At 45.9% G+C, this 18,516-nt stretch overlaps 1 protein-coding gene across 1 annotated transcript; it reads right to left on the reverse strand.

Annotated features, from left to right (window-relative positions):
* Nucleotides 1-6,964: 6,964 nt before the first annotated feature.
* SELENOS (selenoprotein S) lies at nucleotides 6,965-18,199 on the reverse strand. The gene is made up of 5 exons (XM_043554809.1): nucleotides 17,887-18,199; nucleotides 17,072-17,206; nucleotides 14,130-14,236; nucleotides 9,028-9,196; nucleotides 6,965-7,563 (listed from the first exon to the last, which is right to left on the reverse strand). Exons 1-5 carry the CDS (start codon nucleotides 17,960-17,962, stop codon nucleotides 7,484-7,486), a joined length of 567 nt encoding a protein of 188 aa, XP_043410744.1. The 5' UTR covers nucleotides 17,963-18,199; the 3' UTR covers nucleotides 6,965-7,483.
* Between the last annotated feature and the right edge of the window lie 317 nt (nucleotides 18,200-18,516).

Raw genomic sequence — 18,516 nt, forward strand, 5'->3', positions numbered from 1 at the left:
GCATACCTCCATTCTCCAATCCCTGCCTACAGCAGCATCTAATCCATCATAGCCCTCTGAGCCAGGTGATTCTCAATACAAAAAAGTTGAGGCAGCCACAACCTACCAATAATAGATGAAGCCTATTGGGAATTCTGGGCTTGACCCATTACAAGTATTGTCTCCACTGATTTGTGCAATGGTGCAATACCCTTAACTTATACTGTTTGTCTTTGCAAGAAAGACCAGCATCCTTGGTTTGTTTTTCAAAACTACATTTGAATTTACTATAAACCTGTTTTGGGGCACATTTATTATGCCTTCTAGTATTTGTTTCTCCTCTGTTAAAGTCCTATGTCTGAATTTTGTCTTAAACTTTAGTGCCAGGATAAACTCTCTCCTCCCAAAATGTCTGACATCTTTCTTTTTTCTAGCAATGAGAAACAAACAATTTGTGGTTCCCCCTGTTTGCCTTGGCTACTAAGAAACTCAGAACAGGGGCGCCTGGGTGGCTCAGTCGGTTGAGCGTCTGACTTCAGCTCAGGTCACGATCTCATGGTCCGTGAGTTCGAGCCCCGCGTCAGGCTCTGGGCTGATGGCTCAGAGCCTGGAGCCTGCTTCCGATTCTGTGTCTCCCTCTCTCTCTGCCCCTCCCCCGTTCATGCTCTCTGTCTCAAAAATAAATAAATGTTAACAAAATAAAAATAAAAATAAAAAAAGAAACTCAGAACAAAATTAAATGCTCAATAACAGGAACTGTATGATGTCTTTTCCCTCCTCTCTTTGTCCTCATTTTATATTGCTCTTTTATCAACCTCGCTGTACACATATCCTTTCCGATAAGCCACCTCAAAGCCAGAGCATTTGCAGCACATGGTACAGGCCTCACTATCTGGGTCCCCTGCCAGGGTACCATGGGGTGCCCCCCTACCTCTATGGAAGGCTCTAGTTTTCTACTCTCCCTTGCTGCCTCAGACCTGGTGGTGGCAATCACCTCCCTGGAGTTGCCAGCCCTGGGCCACTGAACCCCACCCCTTCATCCACCTAAACTTTGCCTTTGTAGGCCTTTATTAGGCTCTTCTTGATTACCCAGTTCATGCAGGCCATCTATTTCTAGCCAGGACCCCGTCTGCTACATACAGTGAATGTCCAGGCAGTGGGTCTGGGAAACAGACCCTCAAAATGGGATTGGGGACTGTGTTGCTCACATATTTAAGAAGCGAGCAATGGGACACTGGTAACACATAGCATGCAGTGGCATCTCAGGCATTCAAAGTATCACTGGTGACATCCTAGGAGGGCAAAGCAATGGGAGATCAAAGGTCTGAGTAACAGTCCTTGTGGCAACAAAGGGAACTGGAAAGACAGTGAGGTCACCTAGCCACTTCTGATGGGCTCCCAAGTGTATAGGGAGGACAGGGAGAAGGACAAACTGAAGGTAGTTATTTATGGTCAATGTAGAACCTAAGTGGGAAACCAGAAAGCTCTGATGGAATTCCTGTATTCGTTATGGCTGCAGGGGAGAAATGGCTGTCCAGGGCTGGACTGTAAGGGTTGCAGAGTTGCATTGCCAATGAAATGCTTGGCCCTATCCGGTCTTGCACGCTAAGGGCACTGATGGGAAAGAGTGGGACCTTGAGCTATGGGTTGACCCAGAGGAGGCTGAAAACTTTGACCTCTAAATCCCTTTGCTTCAGCCCAGCCAGCCTCCCCCTGCAGGAAAACCTTTCCATGAACACACCTGGGGCAGCTACCTCTCCTGCTGATGCCAATTACAACCTCAAGGACTCACCCATTCTCCTCCTTAGTGCCTCCAGGCCACAGGAAGAGTTTGATCCCAACATATGCCAGATGGAAAAGTACCATGCCGGTAGTGGAAGGGCAGAGCTGAACAGGCCCTGGCAGGGCCTCATCCCTCTGTGCTGGCAGGAGTCTGGGAAGAATCATAGTAATGGACTCCAAGGCTCCCAGAAGGACAATGAATTATAAAAGGCTTACTGGAGCTGAACTTCTCAAAATGGAATTCAGGATTTAATGTGTTGGCTGGGGAATGGTGTTCAGGTCCACTAGATTCCTTATCTGAAGCCCGTGTTCAAAGTGGCCTAGAGTCAGCTCCCCATGATGCTGGCTTGAATGGACTGCCAAATATGGCTCCCTGCAGTTCATACAGGTCAGGTTCTTGGGGCAAGAATGGAGTGGAGAGTGGATGTGGAGGGGTAAACAGAAATTACCCAGCACTGTCACTGTCACTATCCTTGATAGTGGTAATGAACACTGATACCTCCTCACCAGCACCATTTTTAGTGCATTGATAAAGGGATGTCCTCAAGGCCACTTCTGGACGGTATCATTAAGGGGTACACTGTAGGCCACTGTATTAGCTTCTTCTGGCTGTTGTAACAAATTACCACAAACTGGGTGACTTACAACAACAGAAATTTATTCTGTTATAGTTCTAAAGGAGAGTCCAAAGTTAAAGTGTTGGCATGGCCATGCTCTTTCCCTGCCTCTAGGGGACGATCCTTCCTTGTCTTTTTTGGTCCTAGTAGCCCCAGGCAGTCCTCAGCTTGTGGCTGCATCACTCCAGTCTCTGCCTCTATCTTCACAGGGTTGTCTTCAGTCTGTGTGTCTCGTCTTCTTGTAAGGACACCGATTGTTATGGGCTGAATCCTGTTCCCCCCGAAGTCACACGTTGGAGCCTTAGCCTCCAGTACCTCAGAATGTGACTGCATTTGGAGATAGGGTCTTAAAGACATAATTATGTTAAAAGGAAGCCTTCAGGGTGGGCCCTAATCCAAACTGAGGGGTCTTTTTAAATTTTTTTTAATGTTTTATTTATTTTTGAGAGAGAGAGAGACAGAGCGTGAGCAGGGGAGGGCCAGAGAGAGGGAGACACAAAATCTGAAGCAGGCTCCAGACTCTGAGTTGTCAGCACAGAGCCTGACACGGGGCTCGAACCACGAGCCGTGAGAACATGACCTGAGCTGAAGTCGGACGCCCAACCGACTGAGCCACCTAGGTGCCCCAAAGGATCTTTTTAAAAGAGGAGATTGGGACATGCAGAGAAAGGAGAAAAGACCACGTGAAGAGGCACCAAGAGGGTGGCCATCTGCAAGACAGCAAGGGGCCTCAGAGGAAAGCAAGCCTGCAGACTTCGACTTCCAGCCTCCAGAATCTTGCGATAAGAAATTCTGTTGTTTAAGCTACCTGGTCTATGGTGCTTCGTTATGGCAGCCCCAGCAGACAAATACACTAATCACACTGGATTAAGGCCTACCCTAATTCAGCATGACCTCGAATGAACTCATTTTAATTTGATAACATCTACAAAGATGCTATTTACAAGTGAGGTCACGTTCACAGGTACCAGGGGTTAGGTCTTCCAACATATCTTTTGGGGGATAGATTTCAACCTGTAACAGCCACCAGGGCATCAGTTGACCAGTTTATCTGGTATTATGTTGACCCCACGAGCTCTAGCTTTCAGCTGAGTTCAGCCAGTGAGGCACTGGCAGAGACTGGTGGGTGGGAAAGTGGGGTCAGAGTACTTATTCTGGTTCCTTCTCACTGGGAAGCATGGGTTGGCTCTCTCTACCGCAGGCCGTCTTTGTCAGGTGGATTTCTCCCAGAGGCCCTCTCTACAGGTTCTGGTGACTGGTCTCTGCAGATCTTTAGCTTGTGGGGTGGGGAGGAAAGCATCAATGGCTCCCCAGTGGTGCTGGCTTCCCCTGGTATTGTACCCTCTCTCACTGGTTTCCCTAAACCCCAACTACACCTATGCAGTTAGCTTCTCTACTGAGTACTGAGTACTTACTCCTACTGAGTACTTACTCCTCTACTGAGTACTTACTCCTCCATCAACTGGTTTGAGTAAGCCATGTTTCCTGCTGGACCCTAACCATTAACAGGGCATTTTCTAGGCTCCTTTTGGGATCAGGGTGTGATATATCTACCAGAGCAGCATTCTTCCTATTTGTTAGGCAGTTCTCTTGATTACAAATCTTGGGGATGGTCCTCAAGGATCAAGTGGGGGAACCTTGATCCAGATTGGGTATTTCAAAGACTGAAAGACTGGTATTAGAAGATCCATGAGGATTTACCATACTTCCACTGCAAATGGCCAGTTTCTTTCCCTTCCCTGCTTCCACACCCTTCTACATGGTTTTTGTTTCTTCCATTGAGAGGTCTTCCCCCACCTTTGCATCGGGCCTGGACTTAGGATTGGTTAGGCTGATGGGATGGTGGCAAATGTGAAGCAAGCAGACTTGGAAAGTTTTGGCACACTCTTCCTGGAGCTGAATCACCATGTGAACAAGCCCAGCCAGGCTGTTGGAGATTGAGAAACACATGGCCTCCCTCACCTGCCACCAGCTGAGAGCCAGCCAACCAGTGTGTAAGGTGTCCGTACCTGTGTGGTTTCCACAATGCCCCCATCACTGGTTACCTTCTTGACTTTTTAACTTCCTCACTCCAGCATTTAGTGGTCAGGAAGATGAGAAAAAAAGCACATAGCAACGGCCAGAAAGGCAGGAGCAAACCAGTCACGTGCGGAGTCCTAGCAGTCAACAGTGTTTTTCCAAGGAGTGCTCAATTATCGCCAATGATGCTTGGTTAAGGGGAGTGCTGAGAATGGTCCGTCAGGCAATACCACAGGTGACCTTAAGAGCTTTGGAGAGGCAGAACTAGACAGAGATTACAGAAAACTGGTTCAAGGAGGGAACTGGCAAGGGGAGAGATGTGGGCCATTGTGGGAATAAAACCCAGCTTGTGGTGCTGTGGCAGACAGAATAGGAGGGGCAGCAAGGAGGGGTCAAGTGCTACTAGGCCAAACAAGACGTAACCAAGAGTTCCACCAGTTTGAAATCTGATGGCCCAGTGAGAGCCCAGTGTTCAGCAGGTCAGGTAAGGAGCAGATGACAAGCAGAGACAACTCGAAGCTTGAGCTGCAGGGAAGGGCACCAGTGGGAGCCAAGGCTCTGTTTCACATGGGCTCATTCTTTGGATGCAAAGCCTGCTTGAACATGTGGTGAGGAAGAGCCAGTAGAGAGGGCAGGGGGTAGGAGAGGCAAGAGTGGAGTCCGTGAGAGGGTAGGGGATCCGAATGACTGTTCAAATCTTTCTCCTCATGTACAGAGGCAGGTGCACGGGTCAAGGACAGAACTCCAACTACCAGAGTTTCAACTGAAGACTCATCTGTATCTTGCCCAAGGGTCTACTAATGTTTCTCCATGATCAGGATGGACTGGGTCACACATTCATCACTGAAAACTTACAGCTCCCAAGGGTCTATCACATCAGTTCCAAGCTGCCATCCCAGCCGCAGCCCCTTTGCTGAGGCATGAGGCAGTGTCCTGCCCGGTTCAACATGGCTCTCTGGCCCTGGCCCACTCTCTTCTTCCCCACAGGCCTCAGGTTCTGGCTCCACCTCCTCCTCCTTTCAAGAGGAGAGCAAGACCCACCTTCCCTGGCTACCTCAGCCCACCCTTCTGAAATGCTTTCTGCCCTCAGCTTGTGGCACACAATTTCCCCACTATTTCTACCCCACAGAACTGCTTCATTGGCTAGAGCAAGGTCCCCACCCTGGTTATCTTGGGCCCTTGCCTGTTAGGGGTGCAAGGATGAAGTCAACTATGGTGATCAGTGCTCAAAATTCAAGCATCATTTCTTCCCATGTGCTCATGACTTGCTAATTTCTAAATTTATGGAAAAACGAGGCTTGAGGGAAATGAGTCACAGCTCACGTATACTAAAACATGCCCTTCCACTTCTAAAATGAATCACTGAGAGCAACTTAACACATGTTTTCAGCTACAGAAAATATGTAAAAGAAAGAATTATTAAAAAGTTCCTTTACAGCCCACAAGGGAATCTCTCTAAATGTAAACAAATCTGGTAAAGTAAAAAAATACTTTAACCCAAGTGTGAAACTTCCCATGCTGTAAGGCTTCTATACTGGTACAAAGCCAATCTGGTTACAAACTAGAAACTGGGATCTCCTAAACCTCACAAACCCCAACCTTGTTTTCACTGGCCTGCTCTTCTGTCTGGAACCCCTGGTATCCCCCACCCAAAATTTTCTTTTATAAATTTTTTAAAATATTTTATTTATTTTTGAGAGACAGACACAGCACAAGTGGGGAAGGGGCACAGAGAGAAGGAGACACAGAATCTGAAGCAGGCTCCAGGCTCCGAGCTTAGCACAGAGCCCGATGTGGGGCTCGAACTCACAAACTGTGAGATCATGACCTGAGCCAAAGTCGGAAGCTCAACTGAGCCACCCAGGCGCCCCTCCCCCACCCAAAATTTAACTCAAATGTCTCCAGACTCAAATTCTAGTCTTGACTATCCCAACCTACTTGTTTGTTAAGTACGCTGTTCAAGTGTCCTGTTTTTGCTCTCCCCAACCTTCGCCAAGAGACTGTGAGTCCCATAAAACCAGAATGTATTTCTTCCTTTCTTTATATCAAGGAAGACGACCACAGAATACTTCACATATATCAGATACTCAACTCAAGAATGTTGGCTAATTTATATATGAGACCACTCTAGGATACTTTCCCGGCTAATTCTGAAGATTAATTTTGTTCCTTCTTAGGATATCTCCACTTGACAGCAGGCTCTGTAAACTATAGCACACAGGCCAAATCCAGCCCATGAGCTAAGAAGGAGTCATCGTGCAAGGGGAATGACCCACAGGACCCTTAGAAACCTGGATGGCCCTCGAGACACCTCTAGACAAGATGTTTATCTTATTGGTTTAGCAATTCCACTCCAAGCACCCGATTTTGTGGACAAACCCCAATGGGTCTGCCAACTCTGGGAATCATTGTAGCTGTCACGCGCCATGCTCACCACAGGAGAGAAATCATGAGGAGGGAAAATGAGTAATAGTAGGAGGTTGTGGGATGATAAAAAGCTGTTTAATGTTTGACAAATTCAAGTTCATAAAGAAGTTTCCTTGAATTTAATAAAGATGCTAAAAATGTTCTTTGCATTTTTTTTTTTTAATATTTACAGGTTTTTTAACAAAGTTCTGTACATAAAAATAAATATACAGAAACAACCCCATCAACTGTCTGCATCAGTAATCCTCGCTGGTGGGCTCACCATTTACAAGGAAGACATCATTCAACGCAACCTGTCACAGAGACTGTCCTACCAGCAAGGACTTCTAACTTGAAGAACCATTACTAGGTCTCTTTCATCTCAAGATTGTTAGTCACCTGGAGGGTCTTATCTACCAACTAGCAATTACTCACGAAATCAATGAACACACTCATTGTGTTCACCGTTAGTGAACTGTGACCAACTGTCACTACTGCTAGTGGTGAGGTCTATATCCTATGCGGACTTCGACCATTAAAGATGCAGGTGTAGTTAAGATCAGAAATAAACCCCACTCCCCTTGGCTAGTCACTGTGAAAAGTGTGCGTAAGGCAATTGAACTGAGGGTTACAGATTCATCTTGCTAATGTCAAAAGCGACACTAACAAGATTCTTAGCCTCATCCACCAGCTGACGGGCCTCTGCGTCCGGGTCTCCAGGAGCAGGCTCCACCTCCTTCACCAGACAAAGGGTTGTAACCTGGGATGAGAGAAAGGAAGCAAAACAGTACTGGGAATATTCTCTATCAAACATAAAATCATGATCCTCACATGCAAAGCACTACAAAGCTATGGATTCTATTCTCACGGACATTTTCACCAAACTTTTAGCTACCATGTGAAAAAAATAACTTTATTCTGTGACTGCACTTTGAACTGACTTTCGGCTGGGAATAAAAGAAGCCATCCAGCTTCCTGATCTCAACTCCTCAAACATATGAAAACTCCCCAAAACACACAACAAATTTGCCCAAAAAAACCTCTCAAGATGGCTGGATTTAAATATATGGAGGCCCCTATTATAGTGCTTAACAAAATGTATACAATTCAACAGCGCCTGGGTGGCTCAAGCAGTTAAGCATTTCTTAGTCTTGGCTCAGGTCATGATCTCATGGTTCATGGGATTGAGCCCCGAGTCAGGCTCTGTACTGACAGCACAGAGCTTGCTTGGGATTCTCTCTCCTTCTCTCTCTGCTCCTTCCCTGCTTGTGCTCTAACTCTCCCGCTCTAAAATAAACAAATAAGTAAATAAAATGTATACATGCAAATCAGGACTGTTCAAGCTACAGAAAATAAATTAAAAAAAAAATCAAAACAGAACAGAACTTGCTGTTCTCAGTGAGAAATGGGTAATCTATGTACTCTGCCCTCATTCTTAACCCTGCAAACTCACTAGCTTCCCAAAGTTAATGGACATTTGGTAACTGGGTTGAGTGCTCAGGCTTTAGGCCAGTGAGACCTTAACTGAGGTGGTTTTGCTCTTTACTTGCTGTGGCATCTTTGGGCAATAACTCCCTATGCCTCAATTTCCTCATTTGTAACACACCAAGCTAGTCAGAGAGCATCTAGCTCAGGATCAATGGAAACACTAAGATACCATGCACATAGCAATATCATGCATTACATTTTCTACGATTTCCACTCCTCTCCTAAATATCACCACTGTTTGCTCTGAAAAATATCCCTCCAGCAAGGTAAGTTAAAAAAAATTTTTTTTAATGTTTATTTTTTAGAGAGAGAGAGAGACAGAGAGTGAGTACACGTGCAGGCAAGTGCAAGCAGGGGAGGGGCAGACATACGAGTGCCATCATTCCACTCACTGGGGCCTTGACTGACCTCCCTTTCAACTTACTGAAGGTTTACTTTTTTTTTTTTTTTTTTTTTACACTAAGTGGACACTGAGGCCAAGGAGGTTACAGGCCTCCGGAAAGCGGGATTTGCACCCACATCCTTGCCCTGGGACACTGGGTAAGAGGGCTCCCCAGGTTGGTGACTGCCAGGGGTATGGGGGGCTTGGTATGTGCTTCTTCTGTTTAATCTCCATAATCCTAAACTTCGGAATTAGCCTCAGTTTATAGACAACAAAAGGAAGAAACAGAACCTTTTTTTTAAAAGGTAAATATATGCCATAATTGCTCAAAATGCTTTAACGTTAGGTACTTACCACCTCCTCGCAGAGGTTTTCTGTCAGACTTCCGTTTCGGCAGTACTGATGAAGTAGAAGGCCCAGCACTATCTTCTTCTGGGGGCTTTCTTACATTTCCTTTGTAACTTTTTCCTTCTTGCATGCTGTCCCACATTTCAATCTTCTGTCTCCTTTTTTGTTCTTCAAGCTGAGGAAGAATCATACATTACAGAATGAATTCAGAAGCTGCCATCTTCCTCAAAGAAAACGCAAACTGTGCCAATTTTCTAATTTTTGTTTTTTAATTTTAGGGCATGCAAGCAGGAGAGAGACACAGAGGGAGAGAGAGAGAAACTTTTTAAAAAAATTTTTTAAAATTTACATCCAAGTTAGTTAGCATATAGCACAACAACGATTTCAGGAGTAGATTCCTTAATGCCCCTTACCCATTTAGCCCATCTCCCCTCCCACAACCTCTCCCATAACCCTCAGTTTGTTCTCCATATTGAAGAGTCTCTTATGTTTTGTCCCTGTTTTTTGTATTATTTTTGTTTCCCTTCCCTTATGTTCATCTGTTTTGTCTCTTTTGTTTCCCTTGCCTCCGGAGATGTGTTAAAATCCTCATATGAGTGAAGCCATATGATATTTGTCTTTCTCTGACTAATTTCACTTAGCATAATACCCTCCAGTTCCATCCATGTAGTTCCAAATGGCAAGATTTCATTCTTTTTGATTGCCGAGTAATACTCCATTGTGTGTTTATGTGTGTGTGTGTGTGTGTGTGTGTGTGTGTGTGTGTACCATACCTTCTTTATCCATTCATCCATTGATGGACATTTGGGCTCTTTCCATACTTTGGCTATTGTTGATAGTGCTGCTATAAACACTGGGGTGCATGTGTCCCTTTGAAACAGCACACCTGTATCCCTTGGATAAATACCTAGTAGTGCAATTGCTGGGTCGTAGGGTAGTTCTATTTTTAATTTTTTGAGGAACCTCCATACTGTTTTCCAGAGTGGCTACACCAGTTTGCATTCCCACCAGCAGTGCAAAAGGGTTCCTCTTTCTCCGCATCCTTGTCAACATCTGTTGTTGTCTGAGTTAATGTTAGCCATTCTGACAGGTGTGAGGTGGTATCTCATTGTGGTTTTGATTTGTATTTCCCTGATGATGAGTGATGTTGAGCATTTATTCATGTGTCGGTTGGCCATCTGGATGCCTTCTTTGGAGAAGTGTCTATTCATGTCATTGGTATATTTCTTCACTGGATTGTTTTTTGGGTGTTGAGTTTGATAAGTTCTTTATAGAATACTAACCTTTATCTGATATGTTGTTTGCAAATATCTTCTCCCATTCTGTCGGTTGCCTTTTACTTTTGCTGATTGTTTCCTTAGCTGTGCAGAAACCTGTTATTTTGATGAGGTCCCAGTAGTTCATTTTTGCTTGTTTCCCTTGCCTCCAGAAACGTGTTGAGTAAGAAGTTGCTGCAGCCAAGATCAAGGAGGTTTTTGCCTGCTTTCTCCTCGAGGATTTTGATGGCTTCCTGTCTTACATTTAGGTCTTCCATCCATTTTGAGTTTATTTTTGTGTATAGTGTAAGAAAGTGGTCCAGGTTCATTCTTCTGCATGTCGCTGTCCAGTTTTCCCAGCACCACTTGCTGAAAAGACTGTCTTTATTCCATTGGATATTCTTTCTTGCTTTGTCAAAGATTAGTTGGCCATACGTCTGTTGGTCCACTTCTGGGTTCTCTATTCTGTTCCACTGATCTGAGTGTCTGTTCTTGTGCCAAGTACCATACTGTCTTGATGATTACAGCTTTGTAATATAGCTTGAAGTCCGGGATTGTGATGCCTCCTGTTTTGGTTTTCTTTTTCAAGATTGCTTGGCTATTTGGGGTCCTTTCTGGTTCCATACAAATTTGAGGATTATTTGTTCTAGCTCTGTGAAGAATGCTGGTGTTATTTTGATAGGGATTGCATTGAATATGTAGATTGCTTTGGGTAGTATCAACATTTTAACAATATTTGTTCTTCCTATCCAGGAGCATGGAATCTTTTTCCATTTTTTTTGTGTCTTCTTCAATTTCTTTCATAAGTTTTCTATAGTTTTCAGTGTATAGATTTTTTACCTTTTTGGTTAGATTTATTCCTAGGTATTTTATGGTTTTTGGCAATTGTAAGTGGGATCGATTGCTTGATTTCTCTTTCTCTTGCTTCATAGCTGGTGAATAGGAATGCAACTGATTTCTCTGCGTTGATTTTATATCCTGCCACTTTGCTGAACTCATGAATCAGTTCTGGCAGTTTTTTGGTGCAATCTTTTGGGTTTTCCATATAGAATATCATGTCATCTGCAAAGAGTGAAAGTTTGACTTCCTCCTGGCTGATTTGGATGCCTTTTAGTTCTTTGTATTGTCTGATTGCAGAGGCTAAGACTTCCAATACTATGTTGAATAACAGTGGCGAGAGTGGACATCCCTGTCTTGTTCCGGACCTTAAGGGGAAAGCTCTCAGTTTTTCCCCATTGAAGATGATATTAGCGTTGGGTTATTCATATATGGTGAGAGAGAATCTTAAGCAGGCTCCATGCTCAAAGCGGAGCCCAATGCAAAGTTCTAACTCACGAATGTGAGATCATGACCTGAACTGAAATTGAGTTGGAAGCTCAACCGAGTGAGCCACCTGGCACCCCAACAATTTTCTAATTTAAAAGTCCTTCAAACCAAACCTTCACCTGTGTTTTCTTTAGTTAATAACAGTGCTGTCATCTAGTGGTAGGAATTTAACTCACAAACAGAAACTTTACTAAAGAAAGCAAAAGGCATCATGGAAAAATGAACACTGATCAGTTCTCCTGAAACTTACCCATAGGAGGACATGTGAAAGAATTCTGACTTGGAACAGGTGAGCATGGCTGGCAGGCCTGCTCTGTGGCCATGTGGCCATGTTACCTAAATCACTTAATCCCTCTGCTTTGCATTCTGTGAGGATCTAATGAGAGAAGATTTGAAAGTGCTTTGAAAGTCAAATACTACTGGAAACATAAGGAAAAACTAATCTCGGTGGAAAACTGTGCACAACAATGAGCACTTGAGAAAGCTTGTAATCCTACAGTGAGTAGGCACCCGAGGAGGGTGGGAACACGGTGCCCTGGGCCTTTGCCTCTGCTTCCTACTCCCAGAAGAACAACATTTCTACCAGTAACTGGGTACCATAGCTTACATACGCTACATTTCCCATTCCCAGTGGATTCCAGACCCAAACTGCTGTTCATTCTGGTTCCAGTTACACTGTGATGTCACAAGGGTATGTGAGAAGATGCCTTAAGAAATCACATATCCAGAAAATTCCTCCATGGCTTTCAGAGCCCCTTGCTGCTAACCCCAAATACCTGTCTCCCCATGCTTCTGCTGTCTGCAGATACAAGAAGTCAAGGAGGAAATCATCTATTCTACACTCCTAGCTGACACAGAGAATGCCAGGATGGGACTCAGCTGACAAATCCCGAGACTACAAACAAGAGAGCGCAGTTAGCTGTGGGTCAGGCAGGCTCAGTCAGTTGATTATGACTATTATATTTGTGAAGGACACGAGACAGAACCACATGTGCTACAACAATCTGAACACTGAACACAAGCTTTTGTCCCTTTCCCAATTTTCGGGGGCTCAGACTGCAATTTTAAAAAGTGATCTTTTAAAAAGATAATTTTTAGCCGCATCGGCAAACTGCATAAACGATCAAGCTATCTCATGGACACCACACAAAAAAATCAGGCCCTGAAGTCATCCATTCTGACATGCAGAAGGAATTCAACTTATTCGGTGGCTCTAGGAACAATAATAATTACATGGTTTGAGATCGGCAGAGCAAAAACCTAAAATATGCTCAAAACTGGCTCAAAAACTAAAAGAACTAAAACATGCTCAAAAATGGCATTTATGTATACTCTGCTTCCACTTCAATGAAAAATTCCTATGTGTGTTTATATATGGATAAATACTTCTGGAAAAAATATCTACAAATCCTAATAGGGAATGCTTGGGCAGCAGCAGGTAGAACAAGAAGATGAGAAACTTAATTTTCATGGTATTGATTTTTTATATCTCGAATTTTTTTACTCTGTGTGATTTAAAAAGTTAAGTAACAGCAATGTGCTAGTACATTCTAGGTTACTGGCTGCTTTTAGTGGAAATGTGCAACTACACACAGAAGAAGGCTGCTGAGAGAGTTACCATGGAGGAGGAATGTGTGGAGCAGCTGTGGTCCTGCTTTACCCTTTCTTTCTGGGCTCCAGCCAAGCTGGGGAGACCAGGCAGAAACCACAAGAGCCACTAGCAGTGGCAGAAAGGCACATGACCCTGGAAACACCAGAAACACAGGCAAAGCCGACAGGAAGACCTATTGCTCTGCTGCCTTAGAGCCAGCAGAGGTTTCCTTCTGGGAGGATGAAGGGGGGCCCAGAAACATCTGGACTGACACTTCTCAGAAAGCAGAGTCCACACCTGGTCGTTTCAGTTACAGACAGGGTCCAATCTGGTGGGTGGTCTCGCACCTATGAAGGGTGGCACAATCCCCTGCCGGCTCAGGTCACTTCCAACCGCATCCTTGGTTCTTCCACCCCTCCCCTTCTCCTCCCCTCTCCCCAACCAAACCTGTAAAAAAGCTTTCAAAACTCCATCTCCTGCTCTCCTTCTCACCCTTGGGTTGAGCCCATCGCCACCCTCCCTGGGCTCTCCTTCCATCCGCCGAAGGTGGCCCCACCAAGCTAGTTCATATGAGATACATGGCTTGAAAGAGACAATGGAGGAAGAAGCTGAATGTGTACCCCGTGTGTCCAGTGCCACGGCACCCTGACACACCGTTTTGGGTGAAAATACTACGCGAGGAAACCACTGAAAAGCAAAAAGGTAAATAAAAGACATCTTTTTTAAAGGAGTCTTTTCCCCATAAACCGTAAGATATTGCACAAGGAAAGCACGCTGAGAGATGCTAAGTGGAAATGATTCTGTCACAATCAGTTGTTCCCAGTACCCGCCCTAATGGGGGAGGCCATGCAGGCAAGCATGTGTATACACACCCACACACACTCTTTTACCCACTAAGCCTCCAACTATATATTCAAACTCAAACCGGTTCATACCTGTCTCAGTTTTTCCTTATGCTTTTCGACTTGTGCATTTAATTCTTCTTGCATTTTCAAACGGGCAGCTGCTAAAGCCTCTTGCCGTTTAACAACAACATCAGGTTCTAAAATGTCAGAAACAATTTGAGAAAAAAGAAACTCCTGAGAGTCCATATTATTAGAAGGATATGGAAGTACAGATGTCAGACAATACAAAAAAACATGGATTTTACACAAAAATTCTATTGCTCTGCAGGTATTTTACTGCTTATGGGGGCAGAGGATTGTCCTATTGTCATAGTTCATAGCCCTAGTTAAATATCCAGGGCACCAGAAACCCTTTAGAAATGTGTTATGCCTGGGCTCCCCCAGCAATTCCAAGTCAGAGAGCCTGGCACAGCCCAGTGACTGAGACAGAAGTGGTTTGAGGGGCACCCCAAAATTCCATTCCACAACCTGGACACCTCCTGACACCCAGTCTCCAGGCTGACTAGAATGCTAGAAGACAACCAGGAGAAGATAAAGTTTTCTGATCATTAGCCGTCACTTAACTGGCCCAGATCTATACCACAAAGAGGTAATGATCCTTAGATACTTTACCCTTGTTTCTATGGAAAAGAAACATCCTTCCAGTTAGCATTAATGGAAATGAGCTCCCCAGCTTTATCTGTTTTATTTGGTTTATAAAACAAAGCAGAATTTTATAAATATTCAGCTAAGTTCTCTATCTGCTCATCTACTCAGCCCACCATGTCAAGGATCACCAAAGGGCAAGGACACAGGGGTGTGGCTAATTTTTAAAGAAGAAAACAGGGGCGCTTGGGTAGCTCAGTCAGTTAAGCATCCAACTCTTGATTTCAGCTCAGGTTATGCTCTCACAGTTTCGTGAGTTCAACCCCCACGCTGGGCTCTGTGAAGAAGGCCCAGAGCCTGCTTGGGATCCTCTCTCCCTCCCTCTCTCCCTGCCCCTCCTCCACTCATGCTCTGTCTCAAAATAAATAAATTTTAAAAAATAAAGAAAAAACCAAAGAACTGTATGTTCAAATCAGCACTATACAAAAGTATAGGCAATCATCACGACCTAGACAGTAGTGGGAAAAGACCACTTAATTGAATCCACATAAAATGGGCTAAAATGTTGTGGTCAGTCAAGGGAGCATATGCAGTGGTAGGAATGGCTGGAACTTTTAAGTAAATTATTTAGGTATTTACTTATTTTTGAGAGAGAGAGAGAGAAAATGTGACTGGGGGAGGGACAGAGAGAGAGGAGACAGAATCTGGAGCAGACTCCAGGCTCTGAGCTATCAGCACAGAGCTTGATGTGGGGCTCGAACTCATGAACTGTGACATCATGACCTGAGCTGAAGTCAGATGTATAACTAACTGGCTGAGCTACCCAGGAGCCCCTGGAACTTTATCTTAAACAAAACAAAATGACAATTCCACTTTATAGAAATATGAAGTTTGGTAACATTTGTAACTATCAGGTCATTCTCAGTATAAATCAATCAAGTGTGGAGTTTTTAAACCTGATTTTCCTAACAAAATCGTACAACAGCACAACATAACACTTTGGGCTGCACATTTACTTTTTGCAGTGCTTCACGAAAACAACGAGTTCTCTTTAAAAATGCCCATCATCTCATAGATCTGCTCTCCCAGTGTAAGACAGATTTCACACTGCCAGCACCTCCGCCATGAAGAGGGCTGTACTGGGTGACGAAAGCAGTTTCCTAACATCACTGCCACCCTCTTGATGAAATCCTGCACCTTATGCAAGATGAACAACTGTAATTTGTAGTTTGTTGTTGGATGTACAGCCAATAATCAAAAAGATGGAGAGAATGGCAGGACCACAGGGCTTCGTGGGAAAGAGGAGAGGCATGTTTGAGTAAAGGACATTTCTTTTTTTTTTTTCCAACGTTTATTTATTTTTGGGACAGAGAGAGACAGAGCATGAATGGGGGAGGGGCAGAGAGAGAGGGAGACACAGAATCGGAAACAGGCTCCAGGCTCTGAGCCATCAGCCCAGAGCCCGACGCGGGGCTCGAACCCACGGACCACGAGATCATGACCTGGCTGAAGTCGGACGCCCAACCGACTGCGCCACCCAGGCGCCCCAGGATATTTCTAAGTCTTTCCACTAATGACTACTTTTGTGTCACAACATGTGCTTTTCTCTCTTCTCAGTAACTGTGGGGAGTCCAAAGAATGATTTTTATCTGTTTAACTATGCTGCTACTCCCCAAACATTTAACATGTCTTTTTTTTTTTTAACTGTTTATTTTTGAGAGACAGAGAGAGTGTGAGCGGGGGAGGAGCAGAGAGAGAGAGACACAGAATCTGAAACAGGCTCCAGGCTCCGAGCTGTCCGCACAGAGTCCGACGTGGGGCTCAAACCGGTAGATCATGACCTGAGCCGAAGTTGGACGCTTAGCCGACCGAACCACCCAGGTGCCCCTGAACATTTATCGTTTAGATATGTCCTCAGAAACTAGCTTCTATCTAGGAGAAAGGCTAAATAAATTTTTGCCACAGCCAAATGTAACTTGAAAGCAGATCTGATGAGGAAGTTGCGGAAATAAAAATGTGACGGATATGAAGAACTAAGTCTGCATTTCTTGTCGCTCACAATGGTTCTAGAAATTTAGTAGGTAGACCCCCAAGTATGGAGAAGCTGTGAAATTTTCATTTCAATCCATCCCCTAAATGAAAAACCATTAAAAGATATGCAGGAGTGCCCTACCCACCACCAAGCAGGTTTTCCATCCCATGACAATCTCTGAAATTAAAAAACCTATTGCACATTTCCCCAAGATCAATTGCAGAAACATAAAATGGTTTTCCTCTCCTGCAGATTAGAAGCAAGACCTTCTTACTCTTGGTAACAGACTAACTTTTAAATGCTAGAAGAAAGAGGTGTAAAGCCACCGCCTTCCTTTCTGTTATCAGACACTAACCCACTGCAGCCGCAGCTCGGTCCAGCTGTCTCTGCCTCAGGGCCCTGAGTCGGGTGGAAAGCTTCTGAAATACCACGTAGAGAAGGATGCAGCTGAAGACGATGTACCAGCCATAGGTGGCTAGCAGGGAGCCCACTGAAAAGAAAACAGTTTTCAAGCAAGTAAAAAAACCATATATTGCTAGTGGACTTTTGCATAAAATTCACCAAAAGACAAAGGAAGCATAGCTCCTGCCCTCGAATCCCTCCGGGTCTAGCTGAGGAAATGGCCTCCTAAGTAGGCAGTTAAAATAGAAGCGAGTACAATTCGGGGGTCACCGAGAAGGGACTCCTCAACCATCTGGAGAGTCGAGGGTGGAGGGCAAGTCCGGAGAGCACGGGAAAGCGGGTTTTGACGGGTCTGTAGGGATGTTGATCCGACTCAGGAGGGCAAAGGCCTTTCGGACCTCAGAAATTTATAGACAGGGGTGGCCGTGGGGGCCGATACAGCGCCGGGTATGGGGGACGAAAGCGAGGTCTGGAATGAAATGCCAAGGGCCCAGTGGCCCCAGTAACGCAAGCCACAAAGGCTTGCTTCGCATAAAGGACTGGCGCAAAAAAGGGCCCGACGGCGCAGCCAGGAGGAGTGCAGCTCCTAGAGGGCCTCGGCGCGCGTTCCAGGCCAGCCGCCCGGACCTGCGTGGCCGCCACCGGCTCCCAGCCAGGCCTCCCCTGGCCTCCCCAGGCCCCGCCGGGCGCGCAGCGGAGGACGACCCACCAAACATGGCGGCGCCCAGGACAGCTGGTGGCACCAACTGGCAACCCGGGGCCACTCACCCGTGACGTGAAGGAAGCGCAATCCCTCTGTCTCCAGGGCCGGCCGCGCGGACAGCTGCTGCCCGTCGCGCTCCATGGCCGCCGCCGCCACCCTAGGTGGCCGGTCCGCGTCAGCTCGAGTCTGCGCCTTGCGGCCCGCCCCTCCGTATACGTGGCGCTCCGCGGACCAGAGTCCCTGAGCCCCGGCCAATCGCGGCGCGACCCGGTCCTGAGACTCGGCCTATCACAGCGAGGGTGTGTCCATCCAGGAGGGGCGTGGCCAGCCGGGCGGGGCGGGGCGGCAACAGACTGTCCCAGCCGACTGCGCACAGTGTGGCTGGGCGGCCTCACCGCTCGCCTGAGGAAAGCCGCCTGACTGACCTGCGGGCTGACTCCCGCGGGCGTGTTTACTTTTGTACCGATTGCACGCCGACGTTCCTGGAGGTTAGGGGCCGCCTGGAAACAGGATTTGCGCCCACATCCTTGCCCCGGGCCCACTGGGCCGCAGAACTCGTCAGATGAAACGCTGGCAGCCTCCTCCTCCAGCTGCCCGTGTTCAGGCTAAGAAAGGCCCGTCGACTCTCACGGTTCTCCACCCCTCCAGAACCAAAACCTCCGGGGAAAGAATTAAGGCAGTGGCTCCAGCACGTA

Source organism: Prionailurus bengalensis, chromosome B3 (genome assembly GCF_016509475.1).
Source record: "Prionailurus bengalensis isolate Pbe53 chromosome B3, Fcat_Pben_1.1_paternal_pri, whole genome shotgun sequence".
Lineage (NCBI taxonomy): Eukaryota > Metazoa > Chordata > Mammalia > Carnivora > Felidae > Prionailurus > Prionailurus bengalensis.

Bases quoted from the DNA above. Each gene is read 5' to 3' on its own strand.
- SELENOS (XM_043554809.1), bottom strand. From the start codon at position 17,962: ATGGAGCGCGACGGGCAGCAGCTGTCCGCGCGGCCGGCCCTGGAGACA. The intron at 17,207-17,886 runs GTGAGTGGCCCC...TTTTCTTTTCAG, and splicing joins GCGCTTCCTTCACGTCACGG to TGGGCTCCCTGCTAGCCACC. The intron at 7,564-9,027 runs GTAAGTACCTAA...CTCTCATCCCAG, and splicing joins AAAACCTCTGCGAGGAGGTG to GTTACAACCCTTTGTCTGGT.